The 27,760-nt window shown below is 43.0% G+C and overlaps 1 protein-coding gene across 6 annotated transcripts in view; it reads left to right on the top strand.

Annotated features, from left to right (window-relative positions):
- Positions 1 to 27,760, top strand: part of DCLK1 (doublecortin like kinase 1) — a 755,703-nt gene that overhangs the window by 104,938 nt on the left and 623,005 nt on the right. For 2 of the 6 annotated variants that reach the window (XM_029602702.1, XM_029602703.1), the window contains exon 2: positions 26,718 to 26,881. The exons of the other annotated variants lie outside the window; for them this stretch is intronic. In XM_029602702.1, coding sequence (XP_029458562.1) covers positions 26,849 to 26,881 — 33 coding nt within the window. In that variant the 5' untranslated portion in view covers positions 26,718 to 26,848. The remainder of the gene's footprint in view (positions 1 to 26,717; positions 26,882 to 27,760) is intronic. 6 annotated transcript variants of the gene reach the window in all.

The following is a 27,760-nucleotide window of genomic DNA, read 5'->3' as shown; positions in this document are numbered from 1 at the left end:
GAGAAATCCATTTTTTTATTGGTTGGACTCTTCATCTTTCTAACAGAGCAAAATGGCACTCAGCAATTTTGTATAATCATAAAACAGGAGGCACAGCTGGAATTTAGTCTTGTGTTTTGTACTAGTTTAAATGGTTCATAGTGGTCATGCTCATACTTCTAGACCAGAAGACAGCTGCAGCCAAGTGCTCATTTAACTTTCTCAAAGTGGCTCTAACCCAGGGCCGGTGCGTCCTGATAGGCGAACTAGGTGGTCGCCTAGGGCACCAGCATTTAGGGAGCGGCAAAGAGCAGAATTATGGGGCCATGAGTGGAAACCATCTTACTCGCCACCGAGAAGAGTAGAGACTTGGTGGGCCGCAAGCAGCGCCCATCCTGCTCATGGCCAAGAGAAGCACTGTCTTGGCAGGCCACGAGACGCGCCTTTGTGTGTGTGTGAGTGAGATGAATTGTGTGTGTACAAGACAGCAATGGAATAGTGAGAGAGAGGGAGGGAGCCTGTGTAAGGGTGCATGTGTGAAAGAGACAAGGAACCTAAGTGTGTGTAAGAGAGGAGGCTTGTATGAGTGAATGAGGTCGGAGCTGGGTCCTGGACTCGGAGGGGGCAGGGTAGCCACAAGGCAGAAGGTTCACCTAGGGCGCCTAATACCCTTGCACTGGCCCTGCGAGTCTAACCAGTTTTAAAAGCATTTAAAGTGCATTGCCCTGAGGACCTACTGTGTCCCTGTAGAAATAGAGGTTACTCTCTTATTGGGTGGCAAGAGACCAAAGTTTGTTAAACAAGTATCATTTTACCAAAATCAATGGGCAATCACAGTATGTCATTTATGAGCATAGGAACAAAGATCACATACCTTTTTAACTTCAGAAAAATAATTGGCCAACACCCTATGCTGTTCCACAAACAACTGGGTTAGGCAAGTTGTATAAGTTTTGAGGATCTATGTTTCCTTCATATTCAGGAAGAAGCTCCATCTACTTGCTCACCCTGACCTCCAGCATGTGATTTCCTGTGCAGCCACCAGCAGCTAAGGAAGGAAATCATTTCTGTTCCTCTACTTTGTTCATGGGAATCTTTCTCTTCCCAGACAAGTTCTGGTTTCATCATCATCATCATCATCATCATCATCAACATCACAATTATATTTATATTCTACCTTACCATTTTACAGTGCCCACATCACCTTATAATACCAAGAATATATAAAAACAAAACAGTATAAAATTCCAGAATTAAAATAATATACTAAATTTAAAAACAACATAAAATTGACAGGTAAATATGAACATACAGAATCCATAACAACAATAAATATGAAAAGGAATCCAGCAGTGTAACCCAATATAACAGAAACAAATAAACCAATAAATACTACATAAGCATAAACCAACCACAAAACAATAAATAGAGTAAGCTCCAAGAATCCCTAAACTAATAATAATACAAAATCAATCTCAATTATTTATCATAATCTAAAGGCATGAAGAACATGTACTATAAAAGAAAAGTACACCCCCAGGAACATCTCAATCAAGCAAATATCAATTGAACAAATAAACTATATAAATACATATTTTTAGAAATCCTATTCTGTTAACCTAAACATCCCCTTGCCTCAAAAAATTAACAGTCGCTATTCAATACTGTGACAGATCCTACCAACACATGTTCTGCATCAGTTTTTATACTGGGGATATTGAAAACCTGTTTTTAACCTTTATGTATAATAGAAACCACTGGTGTAGGCACAATAAGCATGCAATAAATTATCCTGGAGTCCTGTAGCTCATGATGTTTCTCCATCTCACATCATTTGTTGCGCTCGGGGGTGGACCCTTGTCCTGGGGCAGAGGTGGAACGCCTCCTGAAAGGGAACAGGAGGCAGAGCACTGGAAGAGACAGAGGCTAGGAAGAGCTTCACCACTGGAAGCTCGAGGTCCGTCCCCCCGGGAGGAGCCCGTAGGGACCCAGGCTGCTTGGACTTAGGTGGGCCTCGCAGGGTCTCCTATGAGAGTAAAAGTGTGCCCACGGAGACAGGGGGAGTGTGATCGGGGTCACAAGTGGTTGCTAGCTGGGTCAGGGAGAACCAGAACAGAGTTGGTGATGACAAGGCAAGGAACAGAGCCAGAATCTGGAGACGAGGTCAGGCAGGCAAAGGTCAATGTCCAGAGGTCAGTCCGTGGAGTGGTCAGCGAAGCAGAGGTCAGGTACTGGAGGTCAGATGAGGTCAAAGGCAGGCTGAGGTCTTGAGGCAGGTGGCAGGCAGGTCAGGAATAGGCTGAGGTCTTTGAAGCAGGCAGCAGGCAGGCAGGTCAGGAACAGGCTGTGGGTCTTTGAGGCAGGCGGCAGGCGGCAGGCAGGCAGGCAGATCAGGAACAGGCTGAGGGTACTACCTGGGTAGACAGACGAACACAGGAACAGCAGGACACAAGAACTAGGATGCAGGAACGAGTCAGGAACAGAACTGGAACAGAAGGATCCTGGAACGAGACTAGGACAAGCAGGAACAAGTACAAGCGCGGAGGCAATCTCAGAACAAACCGACCCAATTGCCAAGGCAAGGAAGCAGAGACAGGAACTTCCTTATAACAGGGAATCAATCAGGGCGCACCATGGAGCTAGGACCCGCCCTTGGCCCTACATGAGTCCGGGCAGTCCGCGCATGCGTAGGGGTGTGGCCAAGATGGCAGAGGATGCCGAACTTCGGCGTGAGGCCCGGCGCGCAGTAGAAGGCCCGGCGACCACCGCCACGGGACGCCGGGGCCTGGCAGGACTGGCAACTACCGTGAGGGAGGTCGTCCCGGGACCTGCTATGGGATCATGAAGGTGAGCAGGCCCGCGTGCGGGGTGCTTAACAACATTGAATCTTTCCCGGCACCAAGTATGCATAAAAAATATGTGAAGGGAGACTAGATTTGTTTCTCTTGTTTGAAGTACCCAAGATTTTCATGTACATATGTATATTTCCAGAATTTCCATGCAGGTCAATACAGTAAAGTGCGGCCGTGGTTACCCTGCTCCTAACCCGCTTTCTATTTATTTATTTATTTATTTATTTTTAATTTTTATATACCGATGTTCCTGTAAAGAATACATATCGCACCGGTTTACAAGGAACTGAACAGTCGCCTCCAGGGCGGAAATACATTAAAACAGTCGCCTCAAGGCAGAATACATTAACACAAGTATACAGGAAAACTATTAAAAGAGAACTTTCATAAACTCAATTAAATGTAACTGTGAACCATAAATCAGGAACATATGTACAGAGGTAGGTATATCGTCTGTCGCTTCACCAGATTTTAGCTCTCAGGGAAAGCTTGAGTGAATAGCCAAGTCTTTAGCTTCTTTTTGAATGTCGGAAGGCATGGTTCTTGGCGGAGGTCCGGTGGGAGCAGGTTCCAAAGATGGGGACCTGCAGTGGACAGAGCTCGTTTCCTCAATGAGGTTTTTGTTGGCTGGGTGTGAAGCATGTTCTGGTATGCACTTCTGATCGGTCTATTGGAGACATGTTGCTGTAGTTGGAAGGATAGGTTGAGGGGGGAGATGTTGTGAAGAGCCTTGTGAATCATCATCACACTTTTCTACCCACTTTTCTACCCACTTTTCGGCCGCGTTAGCCCTTCCTGCAATACACAATCCCCTTTAACCTACTCTTACCGCGTCCTTAAATCACCGGGTAACCCTTTCTGCCTGCGGCATGTATATTACATGTAAACGATCGAATTAGCTATTCCCTCCCATACAGAAACGCGCGCCCCAACTATTGCTTTTTTACCCTGCCGTTTTGCCACGCGTTTAACCTGCTAACTTACCGCCTACCCTTACCCCTGCGTTAGAGGCAGGGGTAAGGGTAGGTGGCAAACTTTCCCCCAGCCCCCGCTCACCTGCCCTGGCCACGTCCATGGGTGCTGGTCTCTGGGGCAGCCCCAGTCCTCTCCCCCTTCCTCCCGAAGCAACGAAAGCGGAAAAAATCGAAAAAACGAAAAAAAAAGCGAAAAAAAAAAGTAGCAAGAGAGAGAGGGGAGAGAGGACTGGCAATCCTACGCTCGGGATTGTCAGTCCTCTCTCCCCTCCTCCCGAAGCAAGGCGCGAAAAGCAGCCTTGCTTCGGGAGGAGGGGAGAGAGGACTGGCAGTGAAAAGCAACGAAGCGACTTACTTTTTTTGCAGCCCCCCTCCGGAGACGGACATCAGCGACGAGGGACCGTGGCTCCCCTGCCTCCAGCTGCCCGCGGACGCATCGCACGAGCGAAAGCGGCCCATGTGCGTGCAATTGGGCCGCTCAAGATGTGACGTCACGACAGGGACTTTTGGCAAGTCTTGGGGGGGATCTCCTGCACTCTGGTCCTTGAAATTGAATGCTAAATTTGTCTTAAAATATCCCTGCAAGGCATGTTAATTACGCGATCTCCTGCACTCGGGTCGTCGACTGCCAGTATTCAAAATGGGGCCGATAGCCTTTGCCCTTACTATGTCACGGGGCTATCGTTGCTTTTCACTGCCAGTCCTCTCTCCCCTCCTCCCGAAGCAAGGCTGCTTTTCGCGCCTTGCTTCGGGAGGAGGGGAGAGAGGACTGACAAACCCGAGCGTAGGATTGCCCGTCCTCTCTCCCCTCTCTTTCTTGCTACTTTTTTTTTTCGCTTTTTTTTTTTTTTTCGTTTTTTAAATTTTTTCCACTTTCGTTGCTTGCTTCGGGAGGGGAGGAGAGGAGAGAGGACTGGCAATCCCGAGCGTAGGAGAACCATCCACTTCCTGGTACCTGTCATTTCAAATGTCATTTGAAATGACATTTGAAATGACAGATACCAGCGTGTCCGTGAAGCATTAGGCCAGCGCACCCAGGATACTGTATAGCGCTCTATACAGTAAAATGGGTTGCACGGGCCTAACGCTTCACGGACGCTTCTTAGACGCAGCTTGCATTTGCAAGCTATTTACATACAGTATCGAGCGGTAGGTGAGCTGGACTGTGCGTGCGGCAACCGCGGGTGCGCCCGGCACTAACGCAGCTCTTCCTACCGCTCCTTACTGTATCGGCCTGATGGTTTGTTATCTTTGTGTCATTTGACTTTTAAGATTATTAAGTAAGGGTGAGAATGGCACATATGTTACAAATTGAAGCTTTACGGTGTTTGCAAAATTTACTGTATATAATATTGTCTTTCAAGAGGAAGGCCTAGCGATAGAGTCTGAAGCTTGGTGGCTTAGAGTTGGAAACAGGTGGGTTTATACTGTCTAAGAATTACACAGAGATTGGTCATTGATATTGCTGCTTATTATCTTATACCATAGTAAATAATGGCAGATAAAGAACAAAATGGTCCATCCAGTCTATCCAGCAAGGTGTTCAAGATTGTAAATGTTTATACATTGCAATGGTTTGTCATATGATAAATGCAATAAAAGTATTCCCTATAAAAATATGTGAACAACCACAGCCATATTATTTTAATATGTTTGTGAATAACAGCATTACATTGAATTCTATGAGATTAATTAAAGCCAGTATTGTTATGTCTCTACTTATAGAAATGTAGAACTGTATATTGGAGATTTTTTCACATTAGACATTTTGGAGATACTTGTGTTTGCAAACTCCACGAGCACTTTTTTTTTTTAATTCTTTATTTTCAATTTTTTGAAATTACCAGGGAAAAACTCCTATTCAGAAAATACAAAGTCATTTAGAGGTAAAAAAAAGAAAATAACAGGAAAATGAATCACATTTTCATAACCAGTAATAACTGACATTTAAATTATAAGAAAAGTATATAGTAATTAGGAGGCAGAAAGGAGCATATTAATAATCAGAACATTTAAATGATAAGCCACCAGGTTTCACCACAGTTTTATCTGTTTTACACCAAGCCTGTGGAAGCTATAATAGGGGTTTGCCCCGCTACGAATGTTCTAAGTTCTGGTTCATAGAACACATAATTAACATGCCTTGCAGGGATATTTTAAGACAAATTTAGCATTCAATTTCAGGGACCCGAGTGCAGGAGATCGCTCCCAGGACCCCCGCTGGACCAACAGGGACTTTTGGCAAGTCTTGGGGGGATCTCCTGCACTCTGGTCCTTGAAATTGAATGCTAAATTTGTCTTAAAATATCCCTGCAAGGCATGTTAATTACGTGATCTCCTGCACTCGGGTCGTCAACTGCCAGTATTCAAAATGGGGCCGATAGCCTTTGCCCTTACTATGTCACGGGGCTATCGGCGCCATTTTGAATACTGGCAGCCCCATAGCCCGAGCGCAGAAGATCGCTCCCGGAACTCCGCTGGACCACCAGGTACTTTTTGGCAAGAGGCCTATTCGTTGGTGATCCGTTGTATTCGTGGGGGTTCGCCATATGTTTCAGAACCCCCACGAATACAACCAATATGGCATATACATTGTGGATTCACAATACGTCGAAAACGAATGCACATCCCTACTTTCAACCATGTTGCAATAGAACTACTCACTACTAGGGATGTGAATCATGTGCCCAATCGTTTTAACGATCAATTTCGGCTGGGGGGGGGGGGCAGGGAAATCTGATCAGCATGGGTTTTTTTGTAAAAAAATCGGTTTTTCGGTTAGTGCGCACTAACGGGGAGTTAGTGCGCACTAACAGAAAATGATACAATTTGACACTTTTCAGGTCAGTTAAGGTCAGTTTAGGAATGAATATGTATTCCTATTGGCTGCCCTCTTATTTTATTCATGTTACCAAGGTTTCCACTGACGTGATGGTTTAATATATGGGGGATGGGAAATGGAAACGGTTGGTAGCTTGACAAAAAAAGTAATGTGATCAGTCAATGTGACTAGAACTTGTGCCCTATTCCTTATACAGGGAGTGTTGTGATCTTCCTGCATGCAGTGCCCTATCCCTGATACCGGGAGTGTTGTGATCTTCCTGCACACAGTGCCCTATCCCTGATACCGGGAGTGTTGTGATCTTCCTGCCACAGTGCCCTATCCCTGATACCGGGAGTGTTCAGGAAGATCACAACACTCCCTGTTTCAGGGATAGGGCACAAGTTCTAGTCACATTGACTGATCAGTGATCACATTACTTTTTTTGTCAAGCTACCAACCGTTTCCACCCATTCCCCATATATTAAACCATCACCTCAGTGGGAACCTTGGTAACATCAATAAATAAGAGGGCAGCCAGCCAATAGGAATACATATTCATTCCTAACTGACTTAACTGACCTTAACTTGACCTGAAAAGTGTCAAATTGTATCATTTTCTGTTAGTGCGCACTAACTCCTGTTAGTGCGCACTAACCAAAAAACCCGATTTTTCACGATAAATCGGTGGAATTCCTATTGTATCGAGTCCCTTACCGATTAATGACGATTTTAAAATTATCGTCCGATAATTTAAATTGTTAAAAAATGATTCACATCCCTACTCACTACAGTCTTCAAGATAGTGAACTCCAACTCCTTTCACGGAAGATAATCCAAAGTTTTCTCCATAATAACCGCATGCCTCTCCAAGACATTTTTTGAGCTTCAGTGCTTCAAAATATAGAAGTATATATACTGATGTAAGAAGCTGTTTATGGTATAGCAGCCACAGACACATACATTGTGTTGTAAGTGGTATATAAATCACAGGGATTTAAGATACATATATGGTATAGTGACAAGTTGTGAATGATGTATAGGCTATAGGATTATAATAGAAGGAGCTGTATGTGTACTGTGGTCTCACAAAAATGTGTTAAATAAGTCAGTGTTATTTGTGTCTTTTTATTGGTGTATATTTGTTTTTAATGTGTGGCTGAGTATGAGTAAATGAGGGGAAAGGTTTTGTGATACATGATACATTTTTTATTGTGATATAGATTTGATAATAAAGTTTGTTACCTCTCTTATGTGTATGTGAATAGCACTGCCTCTGAGCCATCATCTGTATTAGCTGCTTGTTTCATTATAAATGATGCTAAGATAGGACCACAGATCTAGAATGTTGTAAACGTATGATTTGTTATGCAGAATAATAGGTTTCTGTTTTCATTTTTTTAATTTAGTCTCCCATTGATTTCTATGCAGTTACATTATCAAACATGCATTTAGTATGGTTAAAAAGGGTGTTTAGGTTTGGAGCTTTGACATCTGTTTTGCCTTCATGTCCTTCTTCCATTCTGACATTAGAGTCTGAGCATACTCTTCCCCAATTCCAGATGTATACAAGTTATCCAGTTGGGGGTGGAAGGTATATAAAATAAAAGGGATAATTGGACTAACCCATGTTAAAACAAGCAAGGTTGATAACGAATTGCGGGATTCAGAGTGAGGTGCTATTTTAATCCACTCTCTCCCCTGCCCGTGCCATAGAGGGGGTTTATGCAGAATTTCCTAGATATGCTCCCCCCTTCTGAACCATGAGGGCTTCTTTTTAATACAGGAGCTGGTGTCAAATATTTTTCTAACGGAAAAACGTCTAAGCCCTGATTTTGCATGCATGCATCAAAGCCCTTCGTGAACAATATGCTTTGGGCAGAGGAAGTGCATTGAACTCCTCATTTTCGGCAGAATATCCTCCTTGAGAAGGCTGCAGTGCTAATGGAGTGGGCCACTGACGTTACTGTTAGCGAGCTATCAATAGTGCGCTTATGATAGAGGGATGAGTAAACTAAGAATAAAATAGTAAAAAGGAGCACTAGAGAACCAATAGCATACAAGCTAATTTGAAAGGTTTTAAGCTGGAAATCCAGTCGCAGGACAGAGAGAAAAATATTGCAATCCTGCATTGCAGTAGGTGAATTTTTAGAAGAAAGGGGGGGGGGGAAGCATTGGATATTTTTGTTGTGAGAGCGGGGTGCAAATAAGAAGAATCTCTCTTCAAAATGAGAGAAAGCTGGCGGCAAACATGCAGGTGAAGAACTTTGTTGGATGCAACCCCCAACAGAAAAGCGTCTTCCCCTCTGCAATAAATAGCTTATTAATGAGCCCTATATGATAGATTAGTTGCTAACACTCAGGCTGATTCAGTGAGGATCGCGGGAGAATGGGCGGTCCATGTTGAGCGCCCGCTCTCCCAACGCGTGCCCAGCCACCTCTCCTGGGCGCGCGACCCTATATTTAAATGAGGGGTCACGCTAAAAGGAGGCTCTAGGGACAATTATGCGCCCCTAGCACCTCCTCAGCCCAGGAAAGGTGGCTCTGTTAGCGGGTTCAGGAAACCGACGCTCAATTTTACGAGTGTCGGTTTCCTGAACTTGCTGATAGCCATCGGTTAGGAAAACGGACACTGTTTAAATTGAGTGTCCATTCTCCTAACCAGACTGGCCAGCATTTTTTTTTTTTTTAATGTTTGGTTCCTCCGACTTAAATTTTCAAGGATATTAAGTCAGAGGGTGTACAGAAAAGCAGTATTTTCTGCTTTTCTGTACCCTCTTTTCGGGCTGCTCATTAACGTCTGCCCTTGGGATTGGCCACACATTTTACTTTCAGTATCCTGGGTGACTAACTAATAGCCTCATCAACATGCATTTGCATGTGATGAGCACTGTTAGTTTCCAGGGGGTTTGGCTTTGCATTTTCGACAAGCCAAACCCCTTACAGTATAAGGGATAATAGACGCGTGTCAAACAGTGTGCATAACCGAGCGCACTTTACAGAATCGGCCTTACTGCCTTTGGTTTATAAGAGAGGGGACTCTCTATGCAAGAGGTAAAAAATATCATCTGGTATCTTGATTTATTAAAGCAAAGGATGAGGTCATATCCTCTGCTACAATATTCATATTGCGTAATGCTGTAAATTTGTCCTACACAAGATGCTTGCTGTGAGAATATTTTTTCCTGGGTTACATAGTTAATCAAAGTCATTTATTTATTATTTTTATTTTATTTAACATTTTTTATATACCGAGGTTCTGGTAACAATGTTATCAATCACTTCGGTTTACATTTAACTTTGGGATGACATAACATGAATGTCTTACATAGAACAAGGCAGTGAGAACTGGGAGAGAAGTAAATAAATTAACCTTAAAATTGCATAGAACGTTATGAGAGACAACAATTTAAATTACTGAAAAATATATTAAATTACGTTGAATTGCATAGTCATGAGGCCACAGACTTTTCTGACCACTGTCTTTATCTTGAAACATGCAGGGGCTTCTAAGAAAAATTATAAATGCAAGATCCATGAACTAATGAGCAGGGATTGAAAAATGTGTCCAAAACTCAGTCGCCAGAGAAGACATGTAGTCACCGAGGCCATCCCATCTCCCTCGTCCCCCCCTGCAGACAAATTTGTTCTTATGCCATAAATCTGTACAGAGGTCTAGAGCTGCTCTGCTGCTGCTACTTATTAGCCTGCTTTTGGAAGAAAAAAGGGGGGATCGCTGTCTGTCTGTCTGTCCATGTGTGTCCCCTTCATGACTTTTGTGTTTGGTGAACTAAACTGACCAAATTTTTCAGTGCGTGTACACAGATCTTAACGGGGTTTTTTTTTTTTGGCTTTATTTCTCTGTGTGTGTCTATATGCAGGCATACGTTGCCTTTCTCCCTCCAATGACTGTTTTGTTAGCTTACTTTCCAAAGAAAAAGACGACTTGTGTGATTGCTCTGTGTATTGTGTGTGTCCCCTTTATACATTTTGTATTTGATTTTTAACTGAATTTTCGGGGGCAAGGGAGATGAGGACTTTGACCTGAGTACTTTTTTTTTTTTTAATCCACTTATTTCACTAATAGATGTGCAAAATTGTCATCCCCTAATGGTTTTGTATCAATTTTTGCATTCAATCTGCACCAAATTTCCAGGAGATGTCAGTGAGTCCACGAGGATCATGACAGATTTCTTCAGGGGAATCTACATATTTCAAAAATATGCCGGTGCAAATATGCCACCTAGTAACTTGTTTTCCATATAATCAACATCAAATTTTAAGGACATATCAGGGGTTCCACAAGGATTCTGCTGGTATTTCTTTTAATCCTCAAATTCCATGAATATGTGCATAAATATCACCCCCTAATTGGGTGATATTTATGCACCCAATTTTCAGGAGAAGTCAGAAGCCTAGGGAGAGCATGACGGGGAGGTTTTAGGGGGATCCACATGTTCCATGAATATATGGACACTATTCTGTTGGCCTAAATAAACTTTTGGTTCTGCATCCAATCCATACCAAATTTTCAGGAGAAATCAGGAGATCCATGAGGGTCATGAAAGGGGTATTATTTTGGAATCCACATATTTCCAAAATATGTGCATGTAGTTGTCAACTCCTAATAACTTTTTTTTTCTTCTACAACTAGGGGTAGATTTTTAAAAACTGCGCGATCGCGTACTTTTGTTTGCGCAGCAGGCGCAAACAAAAGTACGCTGGATTTTATAAGATACACGCATAGCCACGCGTATCCTGTAAAATCCTGGATCGGCGCGCGCAGCCTGCCTCCGTTCCCTCCGAGGCCGCTCCGAAATCGGAGCGGCCTCGGAGGGAACTCTCTTTCGCCCTCCCCTCACCTTTCCCTCCCTTCCTCTACTTAACCCACCCCCCTGGCCCTATCTAAACCCCCCCTACCTTTATCCATGGATTTACGCCTCCCGGAGGGAGACGTAAATCCATGCATGCCAGCGGGCTGCTGGCGCGCCGAGACCCGACTCGGGGGCGGTTCCGGAGGGCGCGGCCACGCCCCCGGTACGCCCCCGGGCCGGCACCACGCCCCCGGGCCCGCCCCCAAACACGGCATCACTCGGCGACGCCCCCGACACGCCCCTTTTCAGAAACCCCGGGACTTACGCGAGTCCCGGGGTTCTGCTCGCGCCGGCGCGCAAGGCCCTGCTCGCATAAATCCGGGCGGATTTACGCGAGCAGGGCTTTTAAAATCCGCCCACTATTTTGTATCTGATCCACACTAAATTTTCAGAAGATGTCGGGGGTTTTAAAGGATCATGACTGGGCTATTTGTTTGATCTACACATATGCACAGATCCACATATTCCACAAATATGTGAGAGCTATTGTCCCCCAATAACTTTTTGGTTTTGCATCCAATCCACACCACATTTTCTAGTTAAGTCAAATGTTCCAAGCTGACCCTGCCTATTTGTGAACCCCGGGAAATGGGCTGCATTAGCTTTGATTACCACAATAATCAATGACAAGATGTTCTAGTCTATGGACAAATGACACGCCTTCTGAATCTTTCCTGGTATTTCTTCCCACCCACCCTGCCTTCTAAACCCTTACCTGGCATCCAAACCCAACCTGCCTACCTCTTCTTTCCTGGTATCACTCCCCCTCTCTCAGAACCATTCTCTGTTGTCACTCCCCAACCCTCATAAGCCTTCCTTGGCATCTCTCCCCCACCTATGCACCTTCCACAGAACCCTTCCCAGGCATCTTAACACCCATTCCTCCTATGACTATGGCTCCCTTCACCTCTCTGCTGCAGTGCTACTCTGTTGGCAGTAGGGGTATTTCTTGCAGCTCCACTTCCCTGTGCTACTTCCTTTTAGGGGAAGGGGGGCATCCCCATCCTTCGTGATGATCTTTCTGGTTGGGGGGAGAGCAGAGTTCCTCTTAGCACCAATCTACCACTCCCCACTGCTGCTTGTTCTCAGTGGCAGTGAGGGTGTTTGCTGGTTTTACCACATGACTCCTGCTACTGCCTCTGTAGTTCTTGCTGGCAGTAAAAATCATCTTGCCTGGAGACAATGTACTAGGAAATTTGCTTTTATGAACATGACCTTACTAACCAACTTTCTCTCTTTCAAGCTATTACTTCCCTAAGCCAAGGGGACCTCTACCCTTTCCTGTTCTCCTTAAGTTCAAGCCACTTCTCCTTTTATCCTGGCTAGTTGCAGCCTGTCTTTTTCTTCTGATATCTTCCTTTCAGTTTTCAGAGTGGCTTCTGTTTGCCCTGTCTTGTCCTGAAGATGCACAAATCTGTATCTCCTCCTTTTCTCCTTCAGTCTCTTTTTGCATGGCTTTCTGCCCCTCTTAACTTGTGTCCTGGATGTGGTCATGTTATTTTTTTCTCTGAATGCATCTAAAACTGAGATGATTTTCTTCCCTGCGAATCTTTGTATTTCGTCAAATAATTCAACCGCTAGGTTGTACTCTCCTTTGTTGCGAAACACTTGCCTGCTTGGATTATAAACACATTTTTATAGGGTATCCTGTTTGATAAATACATACTAATATGAGAGGTAATGAACAGTTTCATAAATCAGAGTATCAGGATCTTGGGCCACAACATGGGTGGCCCTGTCTTGGGTAAGTATGGCTGAGTTGTTGGCAGCTGTCAGAAACTGGGAACAAATTCAGGGTGTTTGTAGGTGCTGCTTATTGCTACACAGGCTCTCCAATACTTTTAGCAAACAAGGCAGGGGCATTTATAAGCAAGTTAGCCAGGCAGTCCATAAACGCGAAAACCAAGATAGAAGGTAGGCAAAAAGAAACACTGGAACAAGGACAGTCAAGATCCAGGACAGTCTTTGCAGAAACAGGAGCAATACCAGATTCACAAGTCAGGTTAGCAAGGTTTGAAGTGGCAAAAAGCCCAGACAGGAGCAGGGATGAAATACTCAAGAATGCTTGGGATTAGGCTCGCATTGCAGCAGTCAGGATCAAGATACAATGCAGAGCCACAATCACCTAGAGCCAAAACCGAACACACATGCAAACACGTTGAACTTCAGTCCTGTACAGCAAATAGCTCTCCTGGAAAAGGGAGCAACCCCACCCTACCAGTTCAAGATCTGCCAGGGCTGTGTCCTAGCACTGAGTCCTATACAGGGGAGACAAAACAAAACAAAACAAAAAAAACAAACAACCCCATAGAAATTGGAAAGTTGATTATCTGTTTAAAAGCAGTAGCAAGGTGGTTGAAGTGAGCTAGATTAAAACTCAACCCAATTAACAGGCCGATGTAATACCATGTGCTGGCCACAGCACACGGCTCAACACACTTTTGGAAGCGCATCCATAACTCCCAATGCAAAACGGGGCTAAGCACATCCAATCGAGCAGTCCCCGGTTCCTCTGACTTAATATTGTTGTGATATTAAGTCGGAGGAACCGAAATAGGAGAATCAAAAAAAAAAGAAATGTGCCGGCAGGTTAGGAACAGGGACGCTCAATTAATGAGTGTCCATTATCCTAAGCTGTGCACAGCCACCCCTCCTGCTGCCGAGGAGACGCTAGGGGCACACAATTTGCCCTGTGAATCAGAAGATGAGGGCGAAAGCTATGGGTTAGGGAATGAAAGTGTAAAATGTGACGAATTTTTGTTTCTTTTCAAATGAGCCAAAAAATAAACAAAAAATGAATGCTATTTACTAATAGTGTGCACTATTTCCCCAAAACAAAACAATATGAAATAAAATCCCTGATCATGAAAAACAAACAAACAAAAAAATCCCCCCAAAATGAATTAACGAAATGGATGTTAGTCCTCGCACATGGGGTGACATCATCAGATGGAGCCCGAAACAGAAAACTTCTGTCAAAGTTTCTAGAAACGTTGGCTGGCACACTGGGCATGCCCAACATGCCACTATCTCTATGTCCACGCAGGAGAACCGAATTCTATGGGGTGGCGGGTGGGTTTCGTGAGGATTAACATCCTGCTGACCTAGGAGAACGCCTGTTACAGGTAAGCAGCTGCGCTTTCTCCTAGCACCAGCAGGATGGTAGTCCTCACACATGGGTGAATCCCTAGCTACAGGCGGGACCCGACTCAATGGAACCAACAGACACTGAACCAGGTGCCAATGGGCACAACATCAGAGGTGCTGGTGGTGACATCAGGGACAGCCTGAACAAAAACCCAGGGGTCCCCAACAGAAGAGTTGGGTTCACAGCCGAAAAAGGTTGCACAGGACAGACTGGCCGAATCTGCTATCTTGTCAGCCATCCTTGTCCAGACAATAATGTGCAGCGAAAGTGTGAAGAGAACTCCATGTTGCAGCTCTGCAAATCTTTCCCATCGAGACTGCACGGAGGTAGGCTACAGAAGTCGCCATGGCCCTTATGGAGTGCGCCATGGTAGGACAGTCTAGGTGCAGGCCCTCCTGTTCATAGCAGACCTGTGGTCGGATGGAAACCGGTGCCGATGCTTGCAAGATCTCCCACGGTGCTCGGCCTGGTCTTTCCCCAGTGCCGAGGACGATGACAACGACCCAGATGTCTGGGACTTCGAGGACACCAAGACTGGCCAATGCCCAGAGCCCCCCTGCTCCAAAAGCTGCAGAGGGAGGGGGTAGTAACCGTGGGATCAAGAGTAATCTATTCCCCTCGGTCCTGAGGCATTGAGGGTGCTGCCACTGGCATCGAAGGGTCTGACTTACCCAAACTAAAGGCCTTCTCCATTTTATCCAGTCTGGCCCGCTGGCCCTTCGGGGTCATCTGAGCGCATAAATCGCAGCTGCGGACATTATACAACGCCACCTGGCAGAGGATGCATACTTTGTGTGGATCTGTAAGGGACATAGTCCGGGGGCATTGGCGGCCATGAAGCACACAGAGACTGCGAGGGCACGACGACTGGCGGATATGAAAGGAGGGAGAAAAATTACTCACCAACCACAAAGAACCTGAGGGGACCAAGAGAGAGACCCAGCGCAGGAGAAAAAGCGAAAAAGAAAAAAAGATTTGTGAGAAAAGGATTAGTTTTCCTAAAAAAAAGCACGAGCTACACCTCCGCGAGATGACAGCTCTGCAGAAAAGAAAGGACTGAAGAGAGATCCCGCATGGACGCAGGGATAGTGGCATGCTGGGCATGCTCAGTGTGCCAGCCAAAGTTTCTGGAAACTTTGACAGAAATTTTCCATGCCGGGCTCTATCTGATGATGTCACCCATGTGTGAGGACTACCATCCTGCTTGTCTTAGGAGAACACTTGTCTCTGATCATTCATTTTTTAGAGGGTAATTTTCAAAGGGAATTCTGCATGTAAAATTGTACTTTACCCTCAGAATTAGCCCTTTTGAAAATTGATCAACTGATATGTGTGTACTTTTTTGAACATAGGAGAGAGGCATTCCAGGGGGGTGTAGTCCTTTTTAAAAAGTATGTGTGTAAATTTACCAATTAACTGACTATACCCCCTCCCACTGATGTCACCGAAGTCTGACTACAATAGCTGGTCCACTACCATGGCCGGGTAATACCAAAGGGAGTCACTTCTTTGGGAGTGGAGGGAAGGATAGGGAAGTTTTTGTTTTTTTTTTGTAGTGTTTGGGTGGGAACAGTATAGGGTTTTTATACTTTTCCCTTGTGAGAGGAGGGGAAAGGAAGATGTATTAGTGTTAGCTGTTCTTTGATTAGATTGTGTATGTCCTATTGCATTTGATATGTGATGATTATATTTTGAAATGCTATTAAGTCATCCTGGGTCTTATGTTTGAGTAAGGCAACATATAAACCAAAAGTGTAATGAAATGTAAATTCTCTGAGTAAAAATTTGTACATCAAACAGGTGTAATTGTGTGCACACAAGGGGGAATTTTCAAAAGGATTTACTTGTGTAAGTGGGCTTTTGTAAATTGCTTAAATATATACCATTGAATAAGTACACTTTTTACACGCTTAAATGGCTTTTTAAAATTGCTATGATAGCATGTTACTTTTACACGGGCAACTCCTTTGAAAATTACCTCCATAGTGGACTTATGTGCATAAAGCTACATTGAAAATTGGTGTAGCTTGCCGTGTTACTTATGTGCAATGTTACAGAATTGCGCCAGGGAGGATAACTTTCAAACAACTGTATGCTGTGGCATATGCGGTGTAAGTGGCTGCATGCATATTTGCTATTGTATTTTATAATACGGGCATATATGTGCATGTTTTATTTAATATATGTAAATCTACCACACAGCTTACACGTGATCACATACAATGCATTGATACCATGGATATCAATGGATTGAATGCTCATACCTAACCCAACTATTTTAAATATAAATGTGTATATTTTACGCATGAAAGTAAATTAAGACTTACTTGCTTAAGTCCCAATTTACCTGTGTAAATCGGCCAATTTTAACACATGTGCGTGTTGAGAAAATTAACCAGTTTGCCCAGTAGTCCACCAGTTTGCCCAGTCCTTCTCCAAGTCATCAAGACCATTCTGGTTCTTCAGCCTGAACTCCCCCCAGTTCACCCAGACCTCACACCCTGTCAGTACTACACACTAAATATGTTTAATGTCACTTACACCAGATAATTAGTAGGTGTAAATATATGCAAGTAAGATGGAAAATGTATGTATGTGCCTTTTCAAATAGCTATTTTTGTGTGGAACTGTTATCATTGCCCCAAAATGCCCCTTTTTTTACATACATATGTGCATACAAAAGCGAAACTGCGTGCATATTTTTGAGTTTTATAAAATACAGACCATGCAAATTGAGGCCATTTATGGGCATATATGCTGTATTTTACATGCATAACGTTTTGAATCTTCATCTTTTCTTTGGATGTTGTAGACTGGGTTTTTATTTTTGTTTGGCTAACTAAATTCCCCATGGCCAAGGGAATTTTGATACCACTTGGGAAGTAAGTGAGACACAAGAGCTAGCCAGAGTCCCTGCTCCAAAGAGTTATACATTCTTTTATGGCTTCACCCATGCTCGCCAGGTTGGGGTTACAAAGGTATGAGAAATGGGACTTCAAATTATGCCTTCTTAGCTAATTCAAGTATCATGGCAACCAGTTTGGCAGGAAGCTCCAAACTGTCCCTGAAACTGGGATGGGATATTCCATCAGTATAGAGTCGCAGATTGATTGCAAAGTGAGAATGTAAAGGACTGCATTGCACAAAGACTTGTAAATTGTCATCCTTTTCACCTTACAATCAATTATCAGTAAAGTTATGTTGGAACCACATTCATCATCCAGCGTGATTATTACTATACATGTTAAATTAAATTAAATGTTCACAATTAACAGAGAAAACTATCGCCTTCCCGGCGATAGTTTTCTCTGTTAATTGTGAACCGGAGTGATATGTATTGTATACAGGAACTTCCGGTATATAAAAACCTAAAAATAAATAAATAAATAAATAAAGATTGTTAAAAAACAAAACCACTCAGGGCCTTAAAGAGTAATCTCTCCCCCCCCCCACCCCCAGACACACACACACACACACTCACTCACTCACTCATTCACTCACTCACTCACTCACTCCTGGAAGGTATGGGAAGTGTGAACATCTTATGCCCTTGAAATTGCAATGTGTTCATATACTCTTCAGTGAGGACTTCAACTAACACCCAACTCTCCGATTTCCTAGAAGAAAACAATATCCTACACCCCACTCAATATGGTTTTCGTAAAGACCGAAGCACCGAAAAACTCCTACTCGCAATAACTGATACCATCCTTAAAGGCATGGACCATGGCCAATCATACATACTTGCCCTTCTCGATATCTCAGCCGCCTTCGATACCATGAATCACCAAATCCTAATATCTCGATTAGCAGAGATAGGCATCTCAAACACAGCCTTATCCTGGTTCTCCTCATACCTAGACCACCGTCAATACTTAATCAAGCTTGATAAATTTGAATCCGCACACATTCCCCTCACACAAGGGGTACCCCAAGGCTCCTCTCTTTCCTCCACCCTCTTCAATATATACTTACTCCCTCTCTGCCACCTCCTCTCTAAACTAGGACTAAAATTCTTCTTGTACGCAGACGACGTACAAATACTTATTCCAATTAAAAAATCCATCAGCGAAACCCTCCAACACTGGGAAATATGCCTGACATCCATTAATTCTCTCCTCTCCAATCTCCACCTAGCACTCAACACCTCAAAAACTGAAATCCTCATCCTAGCTAACCAACCCCTCAACTCAATCCACCATATGATTCTCAACGCCTCACAAGTTCACGCACTACCGCCCAGTGTCAGAGATTTAGGAGTAACCCTAGACAATCAACTCAGCTTCAAACCCCACATTAAATCACTTCTAAAAGGGGGCTTCTATAAACTACAAATCCTCAAAAAACTGAAGCCCCTTCTCCACGCCCATGACTTCCGCACGGTTTTGCAAACCACCATACTAACCAAACTCGACTATTGCAACTCCCTCCTCTTAGGCCTCCCTGCCTCTACCATCAAACCACTCCAAATCCTCCAAAATGCCATGGCAAGAATTTTAACAAACACCAGAAAAACTGAACACATCACTCCCATACTCCAAGATCTCCATTGGCTCCCCATCACCTTCCGTTCCCAATATAAAACACTCACCATCCTCCACAACACATTATACAACAACAATTCACCCTGGCTTGAAGACATGCCTCGATTCCGTCAAGCTAATTGCCCCACTAGAAACTCCCTTGCTGGCACTCTACAAACTCCCTCACTTAAAATTGGGCACCTCACCGCCACCAGGGATAGAGCCTTCTCCATAGCGGGCCCTACCCTCTGGAATTCCCTACCCGTCAGACTCCGCTTAGAACCGTCCCTGAGCCATTTCAAAAAAGGAATCAAGACATGGCTCTTTAAACAAGCATACCCCAATCCCACCCAATCCTAACCTATTTTCTCCTTGATCCTTGATCCTCCTCAGTCCCGTCCCAGCCTATAACCTTTTCCCTGACCTCAATCCACCTTTCCAGTACCCTCCCCGCTCCCTCCCCTTCCCCCTTCCCCCTACCCCACACCCCCCTGCCTACCATGCCCACTCCCTCCCCGGCTCCCTCCCCCATTGCCCACTGTACCCCCGCCCTCCCTCCCCCCTACTCCGCCCCTCCACCCCCTCTTCTCCTCACTCCCCCTCCCTCCTTCCCCACCCTCCCCCCATCACCAGCCTCTTATCGCTCTTGCACGCTCCTGTATTACTGTACTACTTGCACCTGTATTAATGTAAATATCCTCATATACTAAGTGTATCAAGTGCACATGCCACTTAACAATGTATATTAGTTCATTTGCATATATAATCGTAATCCAATGCAAATAGTTGTAACGCTGCCTGTTGACTCTCCTCTCCTGTACTTATGTATAGCTTCCAGTTACCCCCTCCCCTGTTCATTGTAATTTCCTTTCCTTCTCAGTTTTTTGTAAACCGACATGATGTGTCCTATGAATGCTGGTATAAAAAAGTTTTTAAATAAATAAATAAAACCCAGGGGTTACACTTCCTAAAATACTTCTGTCTCAGGCTTCTACTAATTAGAACATGGGTAGAAAGATACTCCATCCCATTTGTTGTAATTAAAAAAAAAAAAAAAAAAAAAAAAAGCTCCAAGTCAACTGAATGGGCTTCTTAGCACATGGTGCAGGTATCGTCAGTCAGCCACATCTCTAAAAACATTATAATAATAAAACTTAGTAAACCAATTAGAATCATATTTTACAGAAATGGCACCATGAGCATTAGGCACGGTTCTTTATGTCAGTTGTTTAAATAGCACAATGATAAGGAATGGTGAAAGGTGGATTAATAAAGGGATGAGCAACAAGGCTAAAGTAGATAGCATTCTCCTATGAGCTCAGCTAAAGGAGCTGGTTCTTTAGCTCGGTGGTAGAGTTCCTGGTTTGGAGATCTCCAGTTGGAAAAATATGCTGCAGCAGCACTACGGAGTGCACAGCAAGAATGAGACCTTCAGAAGCATTTGAACAAAGTTTAATTCCGTTGGTTGGTAATTTAAACTGATTGAATTGATTAAATAGAGTGCAAGGAGGTAGAATGATGCTTGCTTTTCTCAGAAACCTTCTACAGTATATTAAAATCCCATGAGGTATGTTGGTGTAACACCCCCTTGACCCCTTACTTAACGGGGGCATTCCTGGGCCCCCCCCCCAGGAAAGACTGTTGGCCCTTGCAATCTTGGCACCTGGTGCCGCCACCTGGGGAAGAAGGTGTTAGTGGGTGGGATTTCCCTCCCTTCACACCAACAAAACAAATGGGACTGTGAACAATGCTGGCAGAATGTACAAATATATACAGGTTTAAGACTATATGATTATATACATTTCTACGTGACTTTGCACATTGCTAACAGGATATCAAACAGCACACTTATCTACTCTTGTTTATTAGTCTCAGGCTATGCAACTATAAACATTGCTACAAGATAGCAAGAAAACTTGGCTATTTGGGGTTGTGGTCCCCATAATATACCACCATATAGAATAGGAGGAATCTCTTGTGTTCCCACTGAATCAAGTATTATTATCCTACCCCCTTGTCCCAAGGCTCCCCCATGTGAAAAGATACAACTGGGCAGGTGGGCACTGCTGGTCCGGGGGGTGGTGGGGGTGGTAGATGGTCCATTGTATCTAAACTGCTGCCATCTCCTTGGCTCCACTTCTGCTCTGCTGACAGTCCGTGCCCTCCTTGGGATCTGGATTCCATCTCTGGGTCTGCCGCTGGGATTCGCATCCTCCTGGGGGAGCTGACTCTGCCTCCGAGTCTGTTGCTCAGTCCACGCCCTCCTGAGGGACCCAATTCTACTGCTAGGGTTCCTGTCCTCCTGGGGGCCCCAGCTCCACCTGCTGGAATCCACACCCTCCTGGGGGATGTGACTCAGTCTCTGGATCTGCCACTGGGGTCCCTGTCCTGGAGGACCCTATGTCACTTCCTGATCTGTTACTGGGGTCCATGACCTCCTGGGGGACCTAATTCTGCCTAAGGACAGTGTCCTTAAATATTTTTTCCTCGGTGGGAGGGTTTCCCTTTGCTTGAGTTTATAGCTCCACTAGACTCGTGGTTTGCTTATTGCTCCGTGATTCAGGCTCTTACCAATCTCAGCTTTCAGTGATTCCAGCTTGGCTAAGCACATGATCAATTATTCACTGTTACCCGGCCTGGAAGAATCACCTCCTCTTAGCCAAAAGGCTTAGACCCAGGCAGGATTATGGGAAGAGAATATGTGCACGCCCTTCCATTCTGCCTGGCCCCTTTTGTTCCTGCTGTGAGAACTAAGTTTCCAAGGGTTCTTTACTCCCTTTCTTAGACAGGGGAGAGTCTATTTGTTTGAAAGGGCTGTTTTTCAGTACATTCCTCTGTGTCTGAATTTTGCAAATTAAGACTTTTTCAAGTTCTGAAACTTAGAATTTTGTCATCCTTTGTTTTAAAGTGATGTTTCACTTTAAGCTATCATGAGTAGTCAAGAGTGTTGTAATATCCATATCCCCTACCTGACTCTCTGACTCATCTATGGTCGTTTAAGCACCTTCACAGTAAGAGGTCTAGCAACCTTTTCAATCTTGCTCTGGCTTTCTCAGGCTGGTGGTTCATATTACATAGCTGCATTGCCCTTTTTTTTTCTCTGCTACAGTTCATTTAACTGGTAGCAAGCTCTTTCTCCCCCCCTCTCCCTTGGCGGGAGGTTTCATTGGTGATCACTCTATCATTCCCATAGGATGCATTGCCTTTACCTAGCAGTGAGGTCTTTAAAGAGGTCAACAGAGCTTCTTTAAATGTCTGGAGTTTTATTCATAAAGGTCTTTATTCCATTCTGTGCGTATGTAAAAAAAACCTTGATTGAATAATTACACTTGTTTGGTGGAACTCTGTTTCCATAAATCTGTGATTAGAGGTAGATTATAGTACTTTTTATATGAAATTAAAAACATGGGTTTCCCCTGTTTGAGATTTGAGCCTGTTGGGGGGCAGAGGCTGGATGGTCATCAGCTGCTGTAGTGAAAGTAGAGGTTGGATAGGTCTAAATATGGGTTGTAGTTTTTTAGTTTAGAGATGAGTGATTGGGGACTCAGAGATAGGGGTTGAGGGCTGTGGGAGGGTATTATTTGGGGATTGTTTATTACTCTCCCCTGGTTACTGATGTTCTAAATTTTTATTTGTACTGTAGCATTTTGTCTGTACTATAGTAGCTGTTAATATTATTGTATGACTGCTTCCCTGACCACTAATATATTTGGGTAAGTGGTTAATAAAACTGATAAATAAGACCAAGGCTGACCCTAGGGTAAATGGAGCCCTGGGCTAAAATTGACTGTGTTCCCAACTCTTCCGAATGTTCTCTCCTCCTTTCCTCCATGCTTTCTCTCTTCCCTTCTCTTGCTCATCCAGTCTTTCTCCCTCTTCTCTCTCCCTCTTCCTCCTGCCCCCTTCCCATCCTGGTTCTAGTACTGCTAACCTGAATCCTCCTCTCTCTCGCTTCATGTCCCTCTCCCAAGTTCTCTTTCACTCATCCCATTCCATGTCCCCCCCCCCCCCGCTACCCTATGTAGATCTACCTCTCCCTGTCCCCTCCACCACCCTATGTACTGTCTCTGTATCTGCCTGTAGGGAAACCTACAAAGAATGTAAGTCTTAGAGTTTTATTTACCTATTCAACCTCTGAATAAAATTCCCTTGATGTGTCTGGATTCAATTAATTTTTTTATTAATTTTTTTTTTAATCAGTTAAACAATTCATTATGCAAGTATATAACAATTGCTTTAGGTAATGCAAAATTAAGAGTCAACAAACAAGTTGTAGGTGATACCATTTTATTGGACTAACTTAAAACATTTGTGATGAGCTTTCAAGCATTTCTCTCTCTTCATCAGGTCAGTTCATCTGGGTTTAAATAGTCAAGAGTCATTTAGGTCTTAAGCTATCTGCATTTGTCATTACAGTTCAAAAAAGGAAAGGGGTGGCAGGGGAAGGGGGAGAATGTCAGATGGAAACACTTATTTGCAGTTGAAAAGACCTATATTTGATAATGGGTGAGAGAACCAATGTCCTTATTAAGTCCTTTTGTGTTTTTTTTTCAAAGTGCTTGATCATCTTAATTTCTAATGTTTTCCATTCTTGTGTACTTCTAAAGTTGCCTTTAAGTACCCCAATTGTAAGGTCATTAAGGGACTTGTTTCGTTTGAGAAGTGTTCACCATACTGAGCTGTCATTCTGTATTTCTCAGTAATGTTTTATGTTATGCCTATGAAGGCTGATTCTTGTCCTTAGTTTTTCGCTTGTGTCACCAGTGATGCTGTTGCTTCCTATTTTTTGCATTGGATCATATACACAATATTCATAGAGCAGCATGAAGGTGAACCTCTCATTCTGAGTGTTTTTCGCATATGGGTAACTATGGGGTCCTGTGATGTGTGCTGGCATATAATTGCATCCTGATGTTGTCATGCAGGGTTTTGGGCCTTTTTCTGCTGTTTGGGTTTCTGTTGGGAATTACTGATTATAAGTCTTTGTTTCAGGTCAGGTGATTGTTGGAAGGCTAGAACTGGCGTAACTGGGAATATTTCTTTCAGTAACTCATCCTTTAGTAATAGTGGTTGTAAATCTTTTACAATTTTCCTTAGGTTTTCTAGTTCTGGATAGTAGGTTAGTATAAGTGGTACTCGCGCCATGGTATTCCTTTCCTTGCATTGTAGTAGGTAGGTTTTCCCTAGGTGTTTTGAGTGAGGATGCAATTTTCTTGGAGATGATTTTTAGGGTGATTGTTTAATGTTTGAAGGATTCAGTTAGAGCTTTGAGGTGTTCCTGGCCTTTGGGTCAAAACAAATACAGTGGTGTCATGTAATTTGGCTGTGTATAATGGATTTTTTTGTATAAGAAGGATGGAACTTGAAACTGTGAAGGTAGCTGCATCTGTCTGTTGGTTTTCTGTATGCGAATGTTTACAAGTGTCCATTGTCGACTTGAGACTGTAGTGTCTAGAAAGCACTATTAAGTGCTGCTCCTCCTGCCAACCAGGCATGTGGCAGGGGGGATGGGCTGGAGGCAGAGGCAGCTCCAGACCAATCCAATAGGCAATGCTGGCAACACCAGGGCGCCCCTTGCCTCACAGTGCCCCAGGTGATTGCCTGGCTCTGCCTTAAGGCCAGTCCTGAATAAGATTCATAGGAACTGATGTATTACATTGTGATAGTGCAGTAATCAAGGTCAATTTTCAAAGGTTTTAGGTTCCTAACTTAAACTGCTGCTTTTGAAAACGTATTAGGGCTGAAACCTTAGTTTTACTAGGATCTGAAATTTAGGCTCCTATAAAGTGGGTGGCTAGGGGGGATGGGAAAACATTTTGGTACATACCATTGATTTTCAGCACTAGGTGCCTAATATTTATTTATTTATTTATTTATTTTTAATTTTTATATACCGATGTTCCTGTAAAGAATACATATCGCACCGGTTTACAAGGAACTGAACAGTCGCCTCCAGGGCGGAAATACATTAAAACAGTCGCCTCAAGGCAGAATACATTAACACAAGTATACAGGAAAACTATTAAAGAGAACTTTCATAAACTCAATTAAATGTAACTGTGAACCATAAATCAGGAACCATAAATCAGGAACATATATATATAATATAGGAGCCCAAATCTAGACAATTGAATAGCAGCCCTAAATTTAGGAACCTGTTTTCCATCCTTAAATCTAGGTGAATTTTCAGCTGAAAATTTAGGGTGCTAAGTTTGCTAAAAATAAACAACTAACTGAGACACCAAATTTAGGTGCTCAACTATTTTTTTGGATATCTGCCTCTAACCATTTATTGCATCTATCAAAATGCTGCTAATTGGGTCTTTGAAACTGTTAAGCTGCATATGCAAATATGCCAAGTGATTATGCAAATGATGAATAGTGAGCTGATTAGGCATTCCCATGGTATGCACTAAGCAACCATTTAAAAAAGCATAATTATCATATCTTTTTTATTGTGGTTTTTGGTTCACCTCTTACAGGGTGGCATACATAGATAGGAATAAACTACATCTGAAATCACACAGCCTTTGAAACTGTTTATAAGGAAAATAAAAAAAAAGAGTTAAGGGTATACTCAGAGTTTAACGTCCCAGCTGCATTAGGTCTTCACCATCTTGACTCCCTGGGTAAGTGGATTTTTTGCTGTCTAAAAGTCTATACATACACTTATCTATGTAGAGGAGATATTCCAGGTGGGGCATTTTGTAAAATATGAGCATATACTGAATTTCTAAAAAAAAATAAATGCATTGAGAGCATGACATTAATGAACCTAACTTAAGTATGTGTGCATGAGCTTTGTGTGAACAGCATCTGCGAGCTGAAGGTGACCACTCACTGCATGAGTGAGTGGTCACCAAGCTCCCTGAGTACCTACTTTAGCTTTTGGGAGGACTATGAAGTTACAATTGTAAAGCATCTTCAATTCTGAAGGAGATAAAAATCAGCATTTACTCTGGCTTGGTAAAGATTTAATCTGTGAGTCTGAATATCAAACTCTTGGAATACAAAGGATCTAGTGAGTTGCTTCCTGTGAGAGGAGGCCAGCATTTGGCTGAGAATGAGTAAGAAGATCCTTTCCTTTGTAAAGCTGGGGAGAAGAAAAATGCTTTAAAATCTCTGAGCTTTACTCAGAGTAGCATGTCTGAAGTTGGAATAATATATTTAGAGGATAATAATGAACTTCCCTGCGGGGTTTCAAAATTGCCTTGATAATTACTCTGGATAACCTCAACCTTACAGAACTTTTGCCTCATGTGGTGAAATACACACTCTGTTTTTACAAAATAAATTCAAAAGACATTTCTGGAAATTCCATCCCACCAAAGCACTTCACTTCTTTAATGCATTTATTCGTTTACTTGTAACAGGAACTCCTATAATCTATTTTCCTAACTGACAATGCACACTAACTGATTTAGGAGGTTTTAATTATATGATATAAGTAGCATAACAAGAATCCGGTTATAAACTAGAATTCCATAGAGGATTTTTATAGCACTATATGACGCATTCTAAGCCTTGCTCTATTTTTGTCATCCAGACTCCTTGATCACTTGTAATATGCAGCTGCCTGTAATAGCTGTGATATACAGTATGTGCAACCATTGAGGAAAAGCAATACCCAAAGATGACTAAAAGGCATGGATTAAAAGATGAACTGAATGATTTGGTATGACAAGACTTCTGATAAGCAGAAAGAGGCTTGTAAGTTTATTACATTTTGGACTGCTGTTTGTCTTGAAAGTGAAAACAGAAATAAATTAGATGCACAGACTTTGCAATAACCTGTCATTTTTTTGCACTGTAATTATTGAACTATATGCTGAGTAATCATACTGAATCCAATTTAGCAAGAAACTTTATTGCCAGTAAATGGCAAATGCATTTTAATGTAGGGGAAATGCGTGAGATGAATTTATGGTATAAACAAATGGTCATGCAGCATGTAATCTGCAAGCTGATGCTAGGAAAAAAAATCAGAATGTCATTGCAAACCTACTGAGCAGCAGGCCAGGCATCAGTAGTACAAACCGGTATCAATGGGGCAGTCAGTAACAAGAAGAGTAGGATTCTAGTATTTTAGAATTATGAAGTGTGTGGTTACATCACAATAAATACACTCTTTTATTCCAAAAGGGTTAATAAAGCAGTATGGTCAATAATTAGCATGATACATTACTGAAAAGTTATTGACAAATTAGTACCTGCACTACTGAAAAAGGATTGATAAATCAGAGCAGAGAATTAAAAAATTAAAAAAAACAGTTCAAATTTTTTAGGGACCTAGGTACTAATATTACATGAACTTGGATTTACTTATCGCAGTGCCATGAAGAGGGACCTGGATTTGATTTCTTGCTCCAGTGTTCTGCTGTCTGGGTCAGCCGGGACTGGATAAGCTGCCTAGGCAATGCTCAGAGTCACTGGGGAAAGGGAGTCAGTCATTATGCAGTATTGACAATTAGAGTCCAACTTTCAAACCTATTCGTGGTGCAGCATTAGTGTGTGTAAGTGGATGAGTGGAGATTAATACTAGCATTTTATAAACTGTGTGGTGGGAGCTGCATGGTTTATAAAATACTG

This window comes from Rhinatrema bivittatum, chromosome 5, assembly GCF_901001135.1.
Source record: "Rhinatrema bivittatum chromosome 5, aRhiBiv1.1, whole genome shotgun sequence".
In the NCBI taxonomy this organism is placed as follows: Eukaryota; Metazoa; Chordata; class Amphibia; order Gymnophiona; family Rhinatrematidae; genus Rhinatrema; species Rhinatrema bivittatum.
The sequence above is the reverse complement of the archived record's forward strand: the minus strand, read 5'-3'. Positions and strand labels throughout refer to the sequence as shown.